Below are 17,798 nucleotides of genomic sequence, written 5' to 3'. Positions count from 1 at the left end.
TGTTTTACCTAAAAAAATCTGAGAGTTTTAGTGGACTGGAGAATCAGGATGAATCAGCAATGTGAGGTGACAGTCTAAAAAAACTAATGTAATTTTAGTCTGCATTAAGATGTAACTTCTAGGAACAAAGAGTTGATACTCCTTCTGAACTCTGGTCAGAGTATCTTGTTCTGGAAACATCTTTAAAGGGGCAATTATAATTCAGAAAGTATTCAGAGAATAGCTGTTGAAGGGACTTAGACTCTTGTCATAAGTGTGTTCATTGAAAGAACTAGAAATGTTTAGCCTAGAAGGGACTCCAGAGGGACATGAGTGCTGTCTTCAGGGATTTGAAGTGGTGCCACATAAAAAGGGATTAGAGTTACTTTATTTAACCCAAAGAGCATTCAATAGATGAAGTTGCAAAGAGACAGATTTAGGCTTGATACAGAGAAAACTTTCTACCAAAGAGTAGAATGGACTACCTCCTAAACATTTATAAACCAGAAAATTCTATACAGATATAAGCTACTACTATTGTTAGTATCATCATCATCATTATTATTATAGCTGGAAGATAGTTATTTTTCATATTCATTTGAAATCTGTGTTCCTTTTAACTATCATTGGGCCAAGTCTTCTTTCGGGTATTTTACAAAATAAATATATTCCTTTTTCTACATGGCAGTCCTTGAAATGGTTGAAGATGGCTATTATAAGACCCTCTTATAAAGGCCGCCATACCCCCCACTAAGTCTTTTTTTCCTAGACTAAAAATGATGCTTCCTTCAGCTTTTGTTCATATAACATGATTTTAAGTCTCTTCATCGTCCTGGTTACCATCCCCTTGACCCACTTTAATTAACAAACATTCAAAATAATTACCGAATTGACCATATAGAATTGTTGTGAGGTTCAAATGAGACACTATATGTAGATCTCTTTACCAACTCTAAAGTGCTCTATGCCCATCAAGTTCTACTCAGAGAATGTAGAACTTGGAAATGACCTTAGAAATAAGTCCAAACTTCCAGTCTTCTCTGCAAAGCCTTGACAAGATTCTGTGCAAATGCTTCAAGTGATAAGGAGCTTACAAAAAAAGTTTCCTTGTTGGATAAAATAGTATCCATTAATCTTCAAGTTTAAGTGCTATATTAATATGAGTTATTAAGGGAAATTAAACAATAAAGGACTAGTGCGATCAATCATAGTGCTAAGCCCTTGAAAATGCCCAAAAGTCCCTTCACATTTTCTTTTTTTATTTTTTATTAAAGATATTATTTGAGTTTTACAATTTTCCTCCAATCTTGCTTCCCCCCCCCCACAGAATACACGCTGTCAGTCTTTACTTTGTTTCCATGTTGTACCTTGATCCAAATTGGGTGTGATGAAAGAGAAATCATATCCTTAAAGAAAAGTCTAAGAGGTAACAAGATCAGACAATAAGCTATCTGTTTTTTTTTTCTAAATTAAAGGAAATAGTCCTTGCACTTTGTTCAAACTCCACAGCTCCTTATCTAGATACAGATGACACTCTCCTTTGTAGACAGCCCAAAATTGTTCCCAATTGTTGCACTGATGGAATGAGCGAGTCCTTCAAGGTTGACCATCACTCCTATGTTGCTGTTAGGCTGTACAGTGTTTTTCTGGTTCTGCTCATCTCACTCAGCATCAGTTCATGCAAATCCCTCCAGGTTTCCCTGAAATCCCGTCCCTCCTGGTTTCTAATAGAACGATAGTGTTCCATGACATACATATACCACAGTTTGCTAAGCCATTCCCCAATTGAAGGACATTTACTGGATTTCCAATTCTTTGCCACCATAAACAGGGCTGCTATAAATATTTTTGTACAAGTAATGTTTTTACCCTTTTTCCTCATCTCTTCAGGGTATAGACCCAGTAGTGGTATTGCTGGGTCAAAGGCTATGTACATTTTTGTTGCCCTTTCATAATTCCAAATAGCTCTCCAGAAGGGTTGGATGAGTTCACAGCTCCACCAACAGTGTAATAGTGTCCCAGATTTCCTATATCCCTTCCAACAATGATCATTATCCTTCCTGGTCATACTGGCCAATCAGAGAGGTGTGAGGTGGTACCTCAGGGAAGCTTTAATTTGCATTTCTCTAATAATTAATGATTTAGAGCATTTTTTCATATGGCTATGGATTACTTTGATCTCCTCATCTTTAAATTGCCTTTGCATATCTTTTGACCATTTGTCAATTGGGGAATGGCTTTTTGTTTTAAAAATATGACTCAGTTCTCTGTATATTTTAGCCTTCACATTTTCTACAAAAAGCTCCATATACTTCCTTGTCATCTAATGAAACCAGCTAATCTTCAGATATCTTCAACATTTGAAACCAAAATAAAATCATTTTATCTTTTTTTTTTTTGCTAAATTTCTAGAATAAATTCAGTGTCATTTTATACCATATTCTGTATTACCAAGATAATGTATTTCAGTTTAATCACTTCTTCTACACTGGCTTGAAGCCTGAACCATCATTTATAACATTAGGACTGGAACTGATTTTTCTTTAGAAACAACCCACCAATTCACAAGTGAATTTTATATATATACATACATACACATATATACATATATACATACATATACATATATACATATATATATAATCTGTATATATATCTTATTCCTTAATAAAACTATAAACTTATAGAAAGCAGAGGATAAAAATACATTTTGGTCTCTCCTACAATCATGCTGTCACAAACACACAGTGGGTTTAGTAAATTTCAACACAGCACTTCTCCCCAAAGGCCATATTAAGGTTTCACTTGAGCCTAACAACAATTCTGTATTTTCAATTCAGAAATTATTTTGGAGAGATGTTTGTAAATTAATGTGGGTCAAGGAGATGGCAACCAGAATGATGAAGAAAATTGTTATATGAGCAAAAACTGAAGGAAGTCATCATTTTTAGTCTAGGGAAAAAAACCCTATCAGGGTAATTAATTCATTTCATTCAACAACTGTTTAGTAGTTTGCCCTTTATTTTTAAACCGTAATGCTAAGGCACCTCATTGATGGATTTGAAAAGGAAGCACTTTGGCTACCCTAGCCTCAATTACTAAATCATAGAATATTAGATTTGGAAGCAACCTTAGAGATGAGACCTGTGATTTCATTGGTTTAGGGAATATCCCAAGTGAACAAAGTTTCTCTACTAATGCAGATTGGCACCTTCTCTGCAATTTGTCATCCTTAGGAAGATGTCTAGATCTGGGAGGGGTTAAGTGATTGTCTCAGTCTCACACAACCAGAATGTGTCACGTGTGGAACTTGATGCCAGATCATCTGGTCTGAAGCCTGGCTCTTTATCCACTGTGCCCCTCTGCCTTCTGCCTCTAAGGTGATGATGATGATGGTGGTGATGATTCATATTTATATGGCATTGTCCTCACAACAACCCTGTATCATTTTATTTCCATTCTATAGATTAGGAAAATAAGTCTCAGAAAGGTGAAATAATTTCCCCATGATCACATACCTCATGTGTCAGAACTTGACTCTCTATCCACATGTCCTGAAGGCAAATCTAATACTCTTTCTATACTACCTGTCCAACCCTTTTATTTACAGGAGATAGTCTAACTCAGGAAAAAAAAGTGACTGGATCAAAGTCATATAGCTCCCTGGGAGCTGAAGCAAAATTTTTCTGACACCAGGTCCAGCACTTTTTCTACCCTACAATGAAATCATTGCATTTGTTTAGTGAATGATGAATAAATTTGAAAGTTCCTGGGTGGCTGGGGTGTTGAAAGGGAGATTATAATTTCCTTTTCCTCTTCCCCAAAGACTCCTTCCTCCCCATTCCCCAAATTTAATACTGCTTCTATACAAAAGAATGGAGATAGGGGCAGCTAGGTGGCACAGTGAGTAGAGCACTGGTCCTGGAGTCAAGAGTACCTGAGTTCAAACCTGACCAGACACTTACTAATTACCTAGCTGTGTGACTGTGGGCAAGTCACTTAACCCCATTGCCTTGCAAAAACCTAAAAAAAAGTTATTGAATTAAAAGAGATGGATATGTAACAATCCTTATTTCCTCTTCTGGATGTTATACTGACAAAGTAAGCTCCAGGTTTTAGGTGAGGAAGGGTGTGTGTGTGTGTGTATGTGTATATATATATGTGTATATATATATATATATATACATATATATATATACGTATATATATATACGTATATATATACACGTATATATATATATATGCATGAGGAAGGGTGTGTGTGTGTGTGTGTGTGTGTGTATATATATATATGCATGCTATCCCTTATAAGGATTCCATATCGAATGGAACAACAATAAATCTAATTTATAATTGCATTCAAGTGTGTATAAATTATATTGTAATGGCAGTTTCCAAACTATGCAAAATTCCAGTTGGACAGAGCCCCTTGAGGGATTACAGATATATATATATATATACATATATATATATATATATACATATATATATATGTATATATATATATGTATATATATATATATATATATATACTTATGATGTGGAAATACCTGTCCTCATACCACTTTATCTCCCTTGAGCAACATTTGAAATTATTTTGAAGAAATTCAGGAAAAATAGAATCTGATTTTGGGGTAAGGGAGAGTTGTTCATTACCGTATATTAACTGTTCTTCCATCACCCTGACACTTTGGCATTGAGGGTAGTATCTAGTTTTGCTGAAAGTGAAATCATATATTCAACTTTCAGGCAGTGTTAGTGAAAATGAACTCTAATGTGATTATATATTAATGCAGTATAATGGAAGACTGGTATTAAATTGAGACCTTCTGATCTTATTACTCAAGCAATGCACCTTCCTGTTCAGTATGCCATTCTGTCAGTCCCACTTCCCTAAGCACAATCAAGTGTTGCTGGAGCTTGCAAGTATTCTTAGATATAAAACTAGAGGGAACTTTTGGGGTCATCTAGTCCAATCTACACATTTTATAGATGAGGAAATTGAAACCCAGAAAAGGTAAATGACTTGCACTCAATTATAGAGGCAGTCTGGGGTTGGAGCCCAGCCACTCTCTTCACTAACCACCTATGGAATATGGAGAAAGGCCATGTGGAAAGAAGATTCTACTAGGAATCAGAAACCTGAGTTCCAGTCCCAGATCTTCTACTCACTAACTATAACCTTAGGCAAGTCATTTTATCTCTGTTCCTCAATTTAGTCATCTTTAAGATTAGGGGGTTTAACAAATTATCTCTAATGTCCCTTTTAACAGTAATGCAATTATTACCAGATTCTTCTAGGTAACTGGATGACTTCACTTGGATCGGTCAATAAAGGTCCTTTTCCCACTCTCCTCAATTACTTCCCACTCCCCCACCCCTACCTCCATCAATGAGACTATTTTTCTTCTCCAGTTATATTGGACTAACTGGATTCTAGAGTGCCTTTCAACTTTGAAATTTTGTATATTGAGTCTCTTAATGGATTGAACCTAGTGATTGACACAAATCTTTTAGCAGACTCCATATTATAAAGTTAAAGAAGTATTCTGTGATCATTTCAATTCATATATTTTTAGTATTTACAGGTTCTTTGGGGAGTTTAATGGGGCACAATTCAAAAGGAAATGTAAAAATGAGCCTCACACAGTTTGCCTGACATAATTTGGAGGGAAAATGGCTATTTATTGTAAATTCAATGAGTTTAGTTGATATTAGAGCCTTGTTGAACCCCGTGTGGTTCTGTTGATTTCATTCTGTACCAAGGCCATAGTTTATTGGTTATATAGAAGTGAGGCAAGAGCCCCCCTCCCAGAAGATGGAGATGTTTGCTTAGAATTCACACTTCAAGGTCTTAATCAGATGGTCAACCCAACCCTGAGTTTCTCACATTACTTTGTTTAAAATGACACAGACAACCTAGAAACTGGCAAGTCTTTTAGAGTTTGTTAGGGAAGAGAGTCAGGAGGAAGGCAACAAGAAAGGTAAATATTTGGGGTTTTTTTTCAGTCCAATGAGAAGAGGATCTTGGTTCCTAGAGAAATTCCTTCTGTTCTTAGGTGTTATGATCATCACACTTTATTTGAAATCTTTGATGGCCACATGATATGTTGACCCTAGATGGCAGTGAATAAATTACAGCCCCCACAAGGGAAGGGCTTCTTTCTTCCCCTTTCCTGCCCTTCCCCTCCCTTACTTTCCTGCTGTTTTTCAGATTCTTACTCAACACTCTCCTGCTCTAAGAACACTTTCTTGCTTAACCCTTTCTGCCCTTAACTCTGTCCATTCTTTTTAGTTTGTGCATCCTTAGCATCCAATCTGTTTTAACTGCAAAATACAACTAGACCCATAGTCATTCATTCTCATTTATAAATTGTTTTTTAAGACTTTGTATGTAAATAAGACCATATCTAGACCTGCAACACCCATGGGTGAGGAATATTTTTAATCTTTTTGCATATTTCCATATTGCCCAGTTAAGAGACACTCAAATTAGTTATGTTAACTTCCAGTCTGGTTAACCTGGCATATCCCTGTGCTTTCTTTCTCAGATCCTGGCAGTCTATAACTTTTGACAAACAGCCTGCATCCTTCATCCGAATAGTTGGAACACACAACACAGCAAATGAGGTAAGGATCTTCCTTCATGAAAGATGCTGTGAGTTTTCTTGATATGAAAGTTTATGACTTTTGCTTGGTTCTACTAATAACCTATTGTTTGAGTTGTTTATTGTAGAAGAAAGTCTTGTATTACCACAGCAAGAATATCATCATTTAGTGTAATTTCCAAGTATCTTTTCTGGCAAAAGAAAATCAATCCTTATTGCTCATTCCTGAATCCTTTTCTGTTGAATTTAGGAATTGAGGGACCTCTAAAAACATGAATGCATGGAAAAATAAACACTTTTAAGTACTTATTGCATGCCCAGAACTATGCTAAATATTGGGGATAGAAATACAAAAGTGACACAATCCTTGCCCTTAAAAAGCTTATTTATAAGAAGGGTGCTAGTATGCGTAGGGGAATGGTAACCAAGAGAAGTGTGCTTTGGTCTCAGAGGTTACAGGGATGATCATTGGAGCAATAGCATAGTCAACTAACAACACATCTTTAGCAGACACAATGGTAATATTGATAAATATTACCAAAGCAAGAGGCAGCAGGAAGGGTATGTCTGCAAGTGGCAAGACTAATGGCAAAAAGATTACCAGTATATAATCTCAGGTAGAAGACTAGTTTAACTATCTCTATCCCCTTGACTCTGAGAAGAGTATACTCAGCCCTTTCTAGTTGTATTTTGCAGTTAAAACAGAGGTTCTTAATCTTTTTTTATGTCATGGTTCCATTTGACATTCTGATCAAATCTATGAGGACCCCTTCTTAGAATATTCTATAAATACACAAAATGGAATTATAAAGGAATTCAATTATATTGAAGTACAATTATCAAAATATTAATAGTGCCACATTTTCAGATCCTATTCATAGATACTTGGGCATCCCCTGGTTAAGAACCCCAACTTCAAATGATGCAAAGCTGACTTAGCCATATGTCCCTTGATTGTTACCAGTTTCTAGGTGTCTATGAAAATAACTAAGGTCGAAAAAACTCCTCTTCCTGAGTCCAAATTTGATCTCAGAGATTTATTAATTGTGTGACCCTTGGCAAGTCACTTAACTCTGTTTTCTTCAGTTTTTTCATCTTTAAAATGATTTGGAAAAAGGAAATGCAAACTATTCAGTATCTGAAAAAAATAAACAAAAACCCCAGAGAAGTAGCAAAGAGACCCAATTAAAATGGCAAATCACTCCATATTTCTGCCCCCAGACCCCCAAAAGGTCACAGAGACATGACTGAAAAAAAGGACACTTCTTAGGCTCAAATGTATAGACCAAGAATAAAAAATGTTGTCTCGGGTCTCTCATTTTCCTGAAAATGAAGGAACTTCAAGCAAAAACTGTCCCTGGGCAGGTTAGCAGTATTGGTTTCTGTGAAGAACAGAAAAAGCTCTTACAACAGATATCAAATAGTGAATTGGCTAAGGCAGAGTCAGGTACTGGAGTTAAGGGGAGGAAAATCTCCTTGAATCATAAACTTTTCATCTTTTAGAACTGGAAAAGACCCTAAATATCATCTAGTCCACACCTCTTTACACATGAGGAAACTGGGGCTTAAAATGATGAAGCAACCTGCTCCTCCTCCCTCCAGATATGCACCTCAAGCTACTTAAAAGTAAATTGAAAGTAAATGCAAAATAAGGCATTTCTGGGAGGATACTGAGAAGCATCTGGCTCACAGGTTCTGACTCTATCAGGCTCCAGGGCCACAAGCATAACAAAAAACTCTCATTCTATAAATTGTCACTCTGCTGCTAGTGATGCTGCTGCTACTAAATAAACCTAAGCAGGTAGTAAAGTACTCATTATAGGTGCTGAAATGAAAACAAGAAACTAGGAGAAAAGGAATGAAGTAAGTAAAATTAAAAAAAATTTTTTTAGAATCAACATCATTTGTCATTTGGTATAGAAGTTTCTCACTATAAAGTCCTCAAGATTGAGGATCCAGAACCTTTCTGTCCTTTGGGAATCTTTCTCGGAGGACATCCAGGAAGTGTGTCCCATATCTCCTTGGATTCAACTCTCTAAACTTTGCAAAACCAATTTTTTTCAATTGGTTGGTTACTTCATCACAATCCACAGTTAACTTCAGCCAAATGGGGCATTGTGTCATTTTGTCATTTTCTTGAAGTTGTTCTTGCTTATGGCAAATATTTTTAATGGAGATTTATTCTTGTCAAGTGAAAACAACCTTAAACCACAAAACAAATAACAATTTCATTAGGCAAGATACACAAATGAATTAGGAAATGATTTTCAACCCAAACATTTCCCTTAAAGCAGAAAATGAAATACAGCCTTATTTATTAAATTTCCTTAGCCAATAAATAATCACATCCTCAGAATGCACCTTATGAGCTAGAATAGACACCATCTCTGCCTTCAAATGGTTTACAATCTAACAAGACAAAGAAGCAGAAACGTGTCTGTCTGAACATTATAATCACCAAAAAATAAGTTGAGAATAAAGCAATATAATAAATTGATGTGTTGGGGAATAATTTTAACTAAAAAGGAAAGTCTTCCTGGTGTAGCAGTCCTTGAGATGAAGTTTAAAGGAGAAAAAGGATGTGGCAAAGAAGAAAAAGTTGACTATTGTGTTAGGATAACCTGAGCCAAGTTTGAGAAGCAGTTAGAGATTACAAAAATCCAATTAAAAGCCAGACAAAGATATATTTAATCAGGATGTACAGGATCTTTAGACTGAGAGAAAACCAAGACAAAAATGTAGTAGTCCTAAGAAGCTATGAAGGCTTCCACCCTCTCCCTACTAATATTTGTGTCATCAAAATGGTGAGGATTCCCAAGTGACAATTTGGAAGAGAGAAGCCTCTCCATGAAACAGGTAGCATCCCTGCCTAATCTTTAGAAGGCACTCAGATCTTACAATGATTATATAGGACCCTCCAAACAGGATCATTAAACATAGCAGAGGAAGGTCACAAGGATCCCCATCATTATGTATTTGTATAAATCTCCTAGGTAGGGTGGTAGTGGTAGTCCTGTTACTAGAAGCTTGGCCCTTGAGAAAAAAAAGAGAAAATATACATCCATATTTTAGTTGAGGAGGTGGAGGACTACAGATACAGATTGTGGCATGATGAATTATCAGATATACTTAATGTATTAGTTTTGCTGAACCAGTTTTTGTTGTTGCTGCTGTTTCATCTTGCTAGGTAGGAAAGGAAGGAGTATATTCTGGAATGAATGTGATACAAAAGACATTAGTAAAATTTTAAAAGAAAAAATTGCTATAGATTCCCCATTTTCTTCTGCCACATCAGTGAAAGAGAATGGGACATCTATTTTAGTCATTTACATTCAGCATAATATATCATTTTTGGAAATTGACTTTTTACAGCTTTCAAGATTTTTCAAAAATTAATGGTGATTATAGAGGAGATTGATTCTTAGGGCTTAGGGCTTGTTGCCCATCTGCAAGCAGGTTCAGTAGAAATAAACATTTGTGTGAATCAACTCAGTGGTTACCTCTAACCTAAGCAAGAGCCTTCATTTCTCCCAAGTCCTACCCTCAGTAGTCTGAGCAAGGACCTATGAATGTAGGGGAAAATATAACTTAGGAAGTATTTGTGAGTTAGACAGCTAGGTGGCGCAGTGGACAGATCCCAGATCTGGAGTCAGGAAGACTCATCTTCAATTCACACACTAGCTGTGGGGCAAGTCACTTTACCTTTATTTGCCTTGGTATCCTGATCTGTAAAATAAGTTAAAAAAAAAAAAAGACAAACTATTTCAAAGTTTAGCCCAGGAAAACCCCAAATAGGGTCACAAACAGTTGGACCTGATTGAACAAACTAATTTGTGAGTTAAGAAGACATTTATGAATTTAAACAGCCTTGGGGCAGCTAGGTGGCGCAGTGGATAGAGCACTGGCCTTGGAGTCAGAAGTACCTGAGTTCAAATCCAACCTCAGACACTTATTACCTAGCTGTGTGGCCTTGGGCAAGCCACTTAACCCCATTGCCTTGCACAAACTTAAAAAAAAAAAAAAAGAATTTAAACAGCCTCTACAAGAGGTGAGAAGTGAACTATGTAAAATGAAACCACTCTGATTGATTGATTAGCTATACAGAGACCATAATCTTAAAAACCCAAAGGTCAAGTCTTTTGGAAGATGTCCATGTCACTGGGGAGAAATTTCCCAAGACCTGTAGGCATTCCTTTTGGATTTGTAGCACAGTAAACTGCTTACTGAATGGAAGAGAGAAGCTTCTGGGATTGAAAACATCACTGATTCTTCCTTGTCGGTTGTGTCTTGTCTCTCTCCTTTATCGGCCAGGCCTAAATCATAGCCACAAAGTTTGAAATGTGACTCCTGAATCCTCATTTTTCGTTTCCCTTAGAATGTAGGCAGGACCTTGGGCAAGGGAAGCTTTGCCACCCTGTAGAGGTTTAGGTTTCTTGATCACCTATTTGGGAACACTGATTTCCTGTAGCATTTGTCCTTTGGGAAATCTCTCTCTGCTTCTGGCATCTGCCTCTCATCTTCCCTCTGTGAAAGCTAAGGCAATTGATCCATTTAAGTTTAGTGAGTTTTTTATTTAATGTGTTTACTACTTCTAACAATAAATCTCCCTAATGTTTATCTCTTAAGAGCTTCATTCAGTGACCTTCTATTCCTTGTTTACTTAGTCAAATTCTTACTGTTTGTCTCAACTTCTAAGAAAATTTTGTCCTTCCCTCCTGTGTTTATTCTTCCCATCGTTTACTCCCTTCTCACTTTGCTTTATAAGCCTTTGTGCTTGATGTAGCTCTCAAGTCCCTTCTCCTTCAGTCAGATTCTTTTTGCAACACATCCCTTGCCCCATTCACAACATTCCACCTCAAGCAATAAGTGAAAAAATATTTTTTCTTTCACTTATCACTAGATGTCAGCACTTCTAGCCTTCTTTGATCCTTATACTTCCATTGTTTTCATTTATTTGATTTGCCCCCAGTGTCTGCTGCCAAAAGAGTCTGTCCCTTTGGATTTCCCCACAAAAATTATTTTACTCTGGTCTCAGGTACCAGTTTAGCAAAATTGTGGTCTTCCCAACTCCACTGTTCGGCTGCTTCTGTTTCTCATCAGTTCTTCTGTGCCTTTCAGCTAACTAGAATCATTCTTTTTCTAATTCTTCCTTGTTTTCAATAAGCTAAAACCACATCTGGTCAATATATCCATAAATATGAGGAATTTATTTATCCAGGATATGTCTAATTTCAGCCCAGATTATTGTACCCAAATGTTACTCTGGTTTTGATGTGGCTTCTTTCACAGATTTCTTCATATCTCTCTCCTGGGTACTCCTGGGTTATTAGTTTTGACATGACCATGAAAATAAGCAAATTTTCAGGTCATTAAATCGGGCTGGGCTAAAGGAGACAATGCCTAAGGGTCCAATGGATTGTAGCATTTAGTGAGATTAAGAGAAATTGTAGTGATTTTGTCTTTTCTTTCTAATTGACAGTTATTTTTCATGTAAACCCATGTTCAGAGGAAAACTCTGGAGCATATTTGATCTAGACACAAGAGACAAAGATGGCAGGAGGGGACAGGAATGGGGGAAGAATGGAAAATATGAACTATTCTGGGCTTAGAAATGATGAGTTCCCTGCCCCCAAAGACTTACACAAAAGCTTTTGCTGTAACATAAATACAGGAGGTATTGAACCTCACAGGCAGCAACCAGACAGTTTTTCATCTTACTGACTTAAGGCAAGCAAAGTGATGTGTTCTCACTGAGTAGCATGCTGTGTAAAATGCAGTTTCTAAAATTCCATGGCATAGTGGGAAAAGCATTGGCTTGAGACTCTCAAGGTCCTGTGTTCTGTTGCCAGCTTTGCCCCTGGCTAGCTGTGTGACTTTGAGGTAGTCATTATGCCCCTTTATTCTTCAGTATCTTTTTCTACAAAATGAAGGGCTGGATTATATGCTCTTTAGGATCTCTCCCAGCAGGTTTTTGTAAGTGGGGGGAGTGGAGGAGGAGAATCTCTAATTGTAATACCAAGACTCCAGCCTCTACCCCCACCTGCTGAAATATCTTGTTCCAAATTATTTGTCAGTCAAATATAGATTCATTAAGTTGGAATTGTCGATACAGATAGGTATGAGGTATAGTCTTGGACTTAAAGAACTTATCTCCTTGTTGAGCATGTAAGACTAACAGATTGAAAAATTAACAAAGTCCAAGGGGGTATATTTAAATGATATGCTACAGACAACAACTAATCTGGGAGTTTAGAGGAGAACTAAAACTGTTGGCAAATTCTTTATGAAGGTGTTCTTAAAGATCCTAGAATCTCAATGTAGAAAGGGACTTCTTTACAGTGTCCATTTATTGTTCCCAGTTCTGGCCTCTGGCACCAAGCAAGATGAGCCTAATCCCTCTTCTGTATGACAGCCCATAAATATTTAAAGACAGTCCTGTCCTCCTTAAGCCTTTTCTTCTCCAGGCTACACATCTTCAACTCCTTAACCACACTTCATTTGGTGTGATGACTAAAATCTGACCACCCAGCTCTATCTTATCAATGCCTTCTCTAAATTAAAACACAAATGGTTGTGTGGAGAGGATTGGCATTGACCTCTTGAGGTTGAGTAAAGATAAATAAGATTATGATGATAAAGTATCCTTATAGAGATTGAAGGTTTATCAGATTCTATGTTGTTAATCTTGCTGGTAGAAGGCACTTCTATGCAAACTTGTTTGAACCATGAAGAACATTATTCCCTATCTGGGCCTGTATAAGCCAAGTATCAACAGGGCAGAAAGCCTCTATGAGCCACCCTCCAAGACTACTCAGCCTAGAACTGCAGCCTTGCAGAAATTATTTACCAGATTTTTGACAGACCAATCAGTAACTCTGGGCTCCTGTTTTCATCTGAGTTCCCATGGAAACATGTTACTCGGGTGAAAATAGGAAAATAGATTTTTAATAAAGAAATAAATATTCCTTATGTGGATGAACATTTACAGCTATCTTGCCCTAAATTTTGTCAAGCTACTACTTGTTCCCCTAAAGTTACCTCTTTACAGATGCTTCTGGAGATGGTCTGTGCCCTCAAAGTCAACCATTCTATACTCACAAACTCCAAGTCATTCTCATCTTCATCCTCAGGATTTCTAGAATCCCTGAGGAAGTATCCCTTACATGCAGAACAAGGAAAATGACAGGGAGTTCTTAGTCTGATGAGAGACATGGTCCCTATCTTTATTGTGTTTATAAACTGCATGAGAAAGAGAGAACACAAGAACACAAAGAAAAAAATCACATCAGAGCAATTGAGAAGCAGCCATGACATGTGCAGGGGAAATGAATAAGTTGTTTGAGCAGAGCAGAAAAGTAAGAAATGAGACTACCTAAGTAAAGCAGACAGACTTGCAGATATTGTTTAGTAATTAGGAACTATTATAAACTCCTGATGGCGGGATGGTGTCATTGAAACAGCACTTGGAAGGTGCTTCTTGCTACTGAATAAAGTGAAATTCATGTAAGCAAGGGAAGCAGGCCAGCAGGGAGTCATGAGACAGACTTGTATCCCTTTAAATATACAGCATGAAGATCTGAACCAAAGACTGTAAAATCAAAACAAGAAAGACCCTAGAAATATAGTAAAGGGGAAAGTCAAGTGATGTCAACCTAGATTTGTCTAGCAGAGAAGAGGGGATTGGAGAAGATACCAAAGTTGGAAACCTGGTAGCAGACTGCAAGGCTATTGATATTATATTAATGGAGGAGTTTGGAAAGCATGAGGGTAGTGAGTCTTAGAACTGCCTTTTTTTCTAATATGGTTAAGATAATCAAGTAGAGGTTGAGGAGTGGAATGTATGAAGCTAAAGAAAGGTAAAAAGATAAAGGGGTATAAAAAATGGAAGATTCAATTTATGAATACCCTGTTGACTCAGCAATACTGTTTGCCAGTTTATATCCCAAGACTATACTGACAATAAGAAAATACTGATTTCTATGAAAAAAAAAAACATAGCTACTTATAATGGAAAAACTTAGAAACAACATGCTGACTCAACAAATTATAGTAGGAAAGTGTAGTGAAATTTTTATAACTACAAGAGAGACAAATATGAAGAATTCAAAGACATGAAAAAAACAGTATGAAATGGAGTGAACCAAACAGAACCAAAAGAACAAGATGCCAAAACCCTACAACTGTACAAATGAAGACAAGTGCCAAAAACAAATCTAAAATTAAAATAAGATAACCTTGATGATAACACAAAATATACATCTATCTTGCCTTTTAGCAAATAGAAAACTACTATGTAAGATTGTACATCCTTTGCAATTGCACTTTTATCCTGTTTTTATCTCACTGTTTTGAAGGATCATTCATTGCTATCATTAAGGAAGTACCCCTTGTATTGCAATCCCTGTAATGTATCATAACAAGATAGAGAGGAAGATAACATGATCTATATCAATAACAATTAAAACCATGAGGTTGCATAAGTTCTAGGGAGTGAGGACAACAGGAAATGATGATGAGAACAGGGGAACCAAGTATTGAACCTTGCAAAGTTTCAAGAATAAAATGAGATGGTTGAACTCAGTGACCTTAAGGTTCTTCCTTTAAACTCAAAAATTCCAGTATTCTGTAATTCCCTGAGAAAAACTAGAGAGTACAGAATCCCAGAAATGATTGTTCCCTGAAGCCATTATCTTCCTTTTCACAAATGCCTAGAAAAACCAAACTCCCTCATTTTCTCTCTTCTTTCCTCTCCTTTTACTCACTTCTAAAATTGTTTTCTCCAAAGTTATAGGTGAATTCTTATTTGCCAAATGCAATGAGATTTCTTAATCCTTGTCCTTTGACATCTCTTTAGAATTTTGCATTTTTTAACACTTTTCCAAGATATACTCTTCTTTCTGGGTTTTTGGGTTTTTGTTATGCTTCTCTCTCTCTCTCTCTCTCTCTCTCTCTCTCTCTCTCTCTCTCTCTCTCTCTCTCTCCCTGTCCCTCTCCCTCTCCCTCTCCCTCTCCCTCGCTAGCTGATTTTTTTGAGTCTCTTTTGCTGGACATTAACTGTAAATGTGCCCACTAAATGCAAGTATACTTCAGGTCACTGTCACTCTTGGTGACTTCATCAAATTCTGTTATCTCCTCTCTACAGACAATTCCTATATCTGTCTATTCAATTCTCATCCCTCTCCTGAGCTCCAGTACAGTCTAACAAACAGCCTGTTGAACATTTCAAACTGAATTTTACAAACATGTCTAACGCAACATGTCCATATTTTCTTTCCCCTCGAATCCATTCTCCTTTCTAATTAACTTTTCAGTGACCCAGGTTCACAATCTCAGTAATCTTCAGCATTTTAACCCCCATATCCATTTATTTGCTATTATTTAGGATCTATTCTCCTTCCACAACTTTGCTCTCATTTTCCCCTTCTCTCTTCTCTATAGCCACCATTCTAGTTCACACCATCATCACTTCTCACTGGAATTTTTTTCATTAGATTCTTAATTGGTTCCCCTTCCTCAAATGTCTCCCCAATCCATCAATCCACAGAATTCTCCATGTGATACTGTGTTTGGCATTTAAAGCCCTTCACAAGCTGGCTACAATATACCTTCCTAGACTCATTATAAATTACCTTGAAACACTCTTCAGCCAAATTAGCTTTCTTGCTAATAATAACAATATAATAATAATAATAACAATAATAATAATAATAATGTTTGTCCTTCATTCTTGAAGAAATCCATGACATCAGGGAAGTGATGCCATGACAAGCATGAATTGGATTTGAATGAGGGGGATGCTGGGCTAAACCACCAACCTCACTTTCTCCTCCAGAACCATTTTGGGTCCAGTGGCCAGATATGAATCAAGACAACTGGAGATAGCCCTGGGTGAGGCAGTGAGGGTTAAAGAGACTTGCCCAAGGTCACACAGCTAGTAAGTTGAAATATCTGAGGCCAAGTTTGAATTCTGTCCTCCTGACTTCAAGCAGTGCTCTATTCCCTGTACCATCTCTCTGCCCTTCTGAAAGAAAAGCAAGACCCAGAGGAAGAAGACATCATGTAGAGGAACTGATGCCACAATCATCTCCCTATCCCTAGCTTACTCTGAGACTGAGGAATTTCTCCTTGGAAATGAAAGTTCCATTGGAACTTTATGACCCTGATGGAGACAACCCAGGACCCCATGCCCTAGAGCTTTAGGAAGAGCAGGGCCCACCAGATCTAAGTCCCCTTAGCTGTCATGGTGCCTAAGGGACCATCTTCCTAATCACCACCTTATCAGAGCTAGATCAAAGGTGCCGGGTGAATTAACACCAAACTCAAATAGGTACAGGAGCCCTGGGGAGTGACAGCTCCCCTCAGTGCACTGACGCTACGTCCAGCTCAGTCCCTAGACTCTTTCTATAGAAGAAACTCCTGTGGAGAAGGGGATGGCCATGCCCACCCAGTGCCACATAGAAAGCAGGCATGCCTTCTTAGCTGAAGCATTGGACAGTGAGAGGGAAACAGGAAGCAGCATGGCCAGGCAAGCCCGATGCCCCCTGGTCCCACCCTGACCACCAATCCACCTGAGACCTGGAGCCATCAGCCTGGGAAGCAGAACCTCCTGCTGGTGCTGAAGCCACAGCTACAGAAGATGCAAGAAAGAAAGTTCTGGTCACCAAAGTCCTCACCATTGGTAGAAGATTCAACACAAGAAACTGATAAAATTTTATCAGTGGAAATAATATTAAAGAGGAGCCATGCTATCTATCTGCCTTGCTGCTGCACTCTAAGGACTATGGGGCTTTCCCATCTGACTTTCAGCAGAAACTTGAAACAAAGTCTGTATTGACTCCCCCAAGAGAAGTGGAGTTGTGGAGAGCAGGGTCTGTTTCACTTTTCTATCTGGGTCCCCAGCACCTGTCAGAGAGCTTTGCATATAGCTTTTATTTATGCACGCATACATTCCTTACACACACCAGTTCACATCCTACTTTGGTGCCTCTACATTGGCAATGTCTGGCAATATTTTGCTCTATATGTGTATATGTTTTCTTCCACTCTAGTGGAAGAAAGGTTTCCTCCTTGAAAGCAACAGAAATCCAACCTTTTTTGTCTGTTTTTCCTCAGAACCTAGCATAGTGCCTGACTCATAGTAGGTACTTAAAAGTTTGTTTGTTGATTGATCGATTGATTAGGGTGAGAGTGGTCAACAATATAAGTGACTTG

At 37.5% G+C, this 17,798-nt stretch overlaps 1 protein-coding gene across 3 annotated transcripts in view; it reads left to right on the top strand.

Annotated features, from left to right (window-relative positions):
- Window positions 1-17,798, top strand: part of BTBD9 (BTB domain containing 9) — a 502,020-nt gene that overhangs the window by 464,936 nt on the left and 19,286 nt on the right. For all 3 annotated transcript variants that reach the window (XM_074236844.1, XM_074236845.1, XM_074236843.1), the window contains one exon: window positions 6,531-6,609. In XM_074236844.1, coding sequence (XP_074092945.1) covers window positions 6,531-6,609 — 79 coding nt within the window. The remainder of the gene's footprint in view (window positions 1-6,530; window positions 6,610-17,798) is intronic.

Source organism: Macrotis lagotis, chromosome 5 (genome assembly GCF_037893015.1).
Source record: "Macrotis lagotis isolate mMagLag1 chromosome 5, bilby.v1.9.chrom.fasta, whole genome shotgun sequence".
Lineage (NCBI taxonomy): Eukaryota > Metazoa > Chordata > Mammalia > Peramelemorphia > Peramelidae > Macrotis > Macrotis lagotis.
The sequence above is the reverse complement of the archived record's forward strand: the minus strand, read 5'-3'. Positions and strand labels throughout refer to the sequence as shown.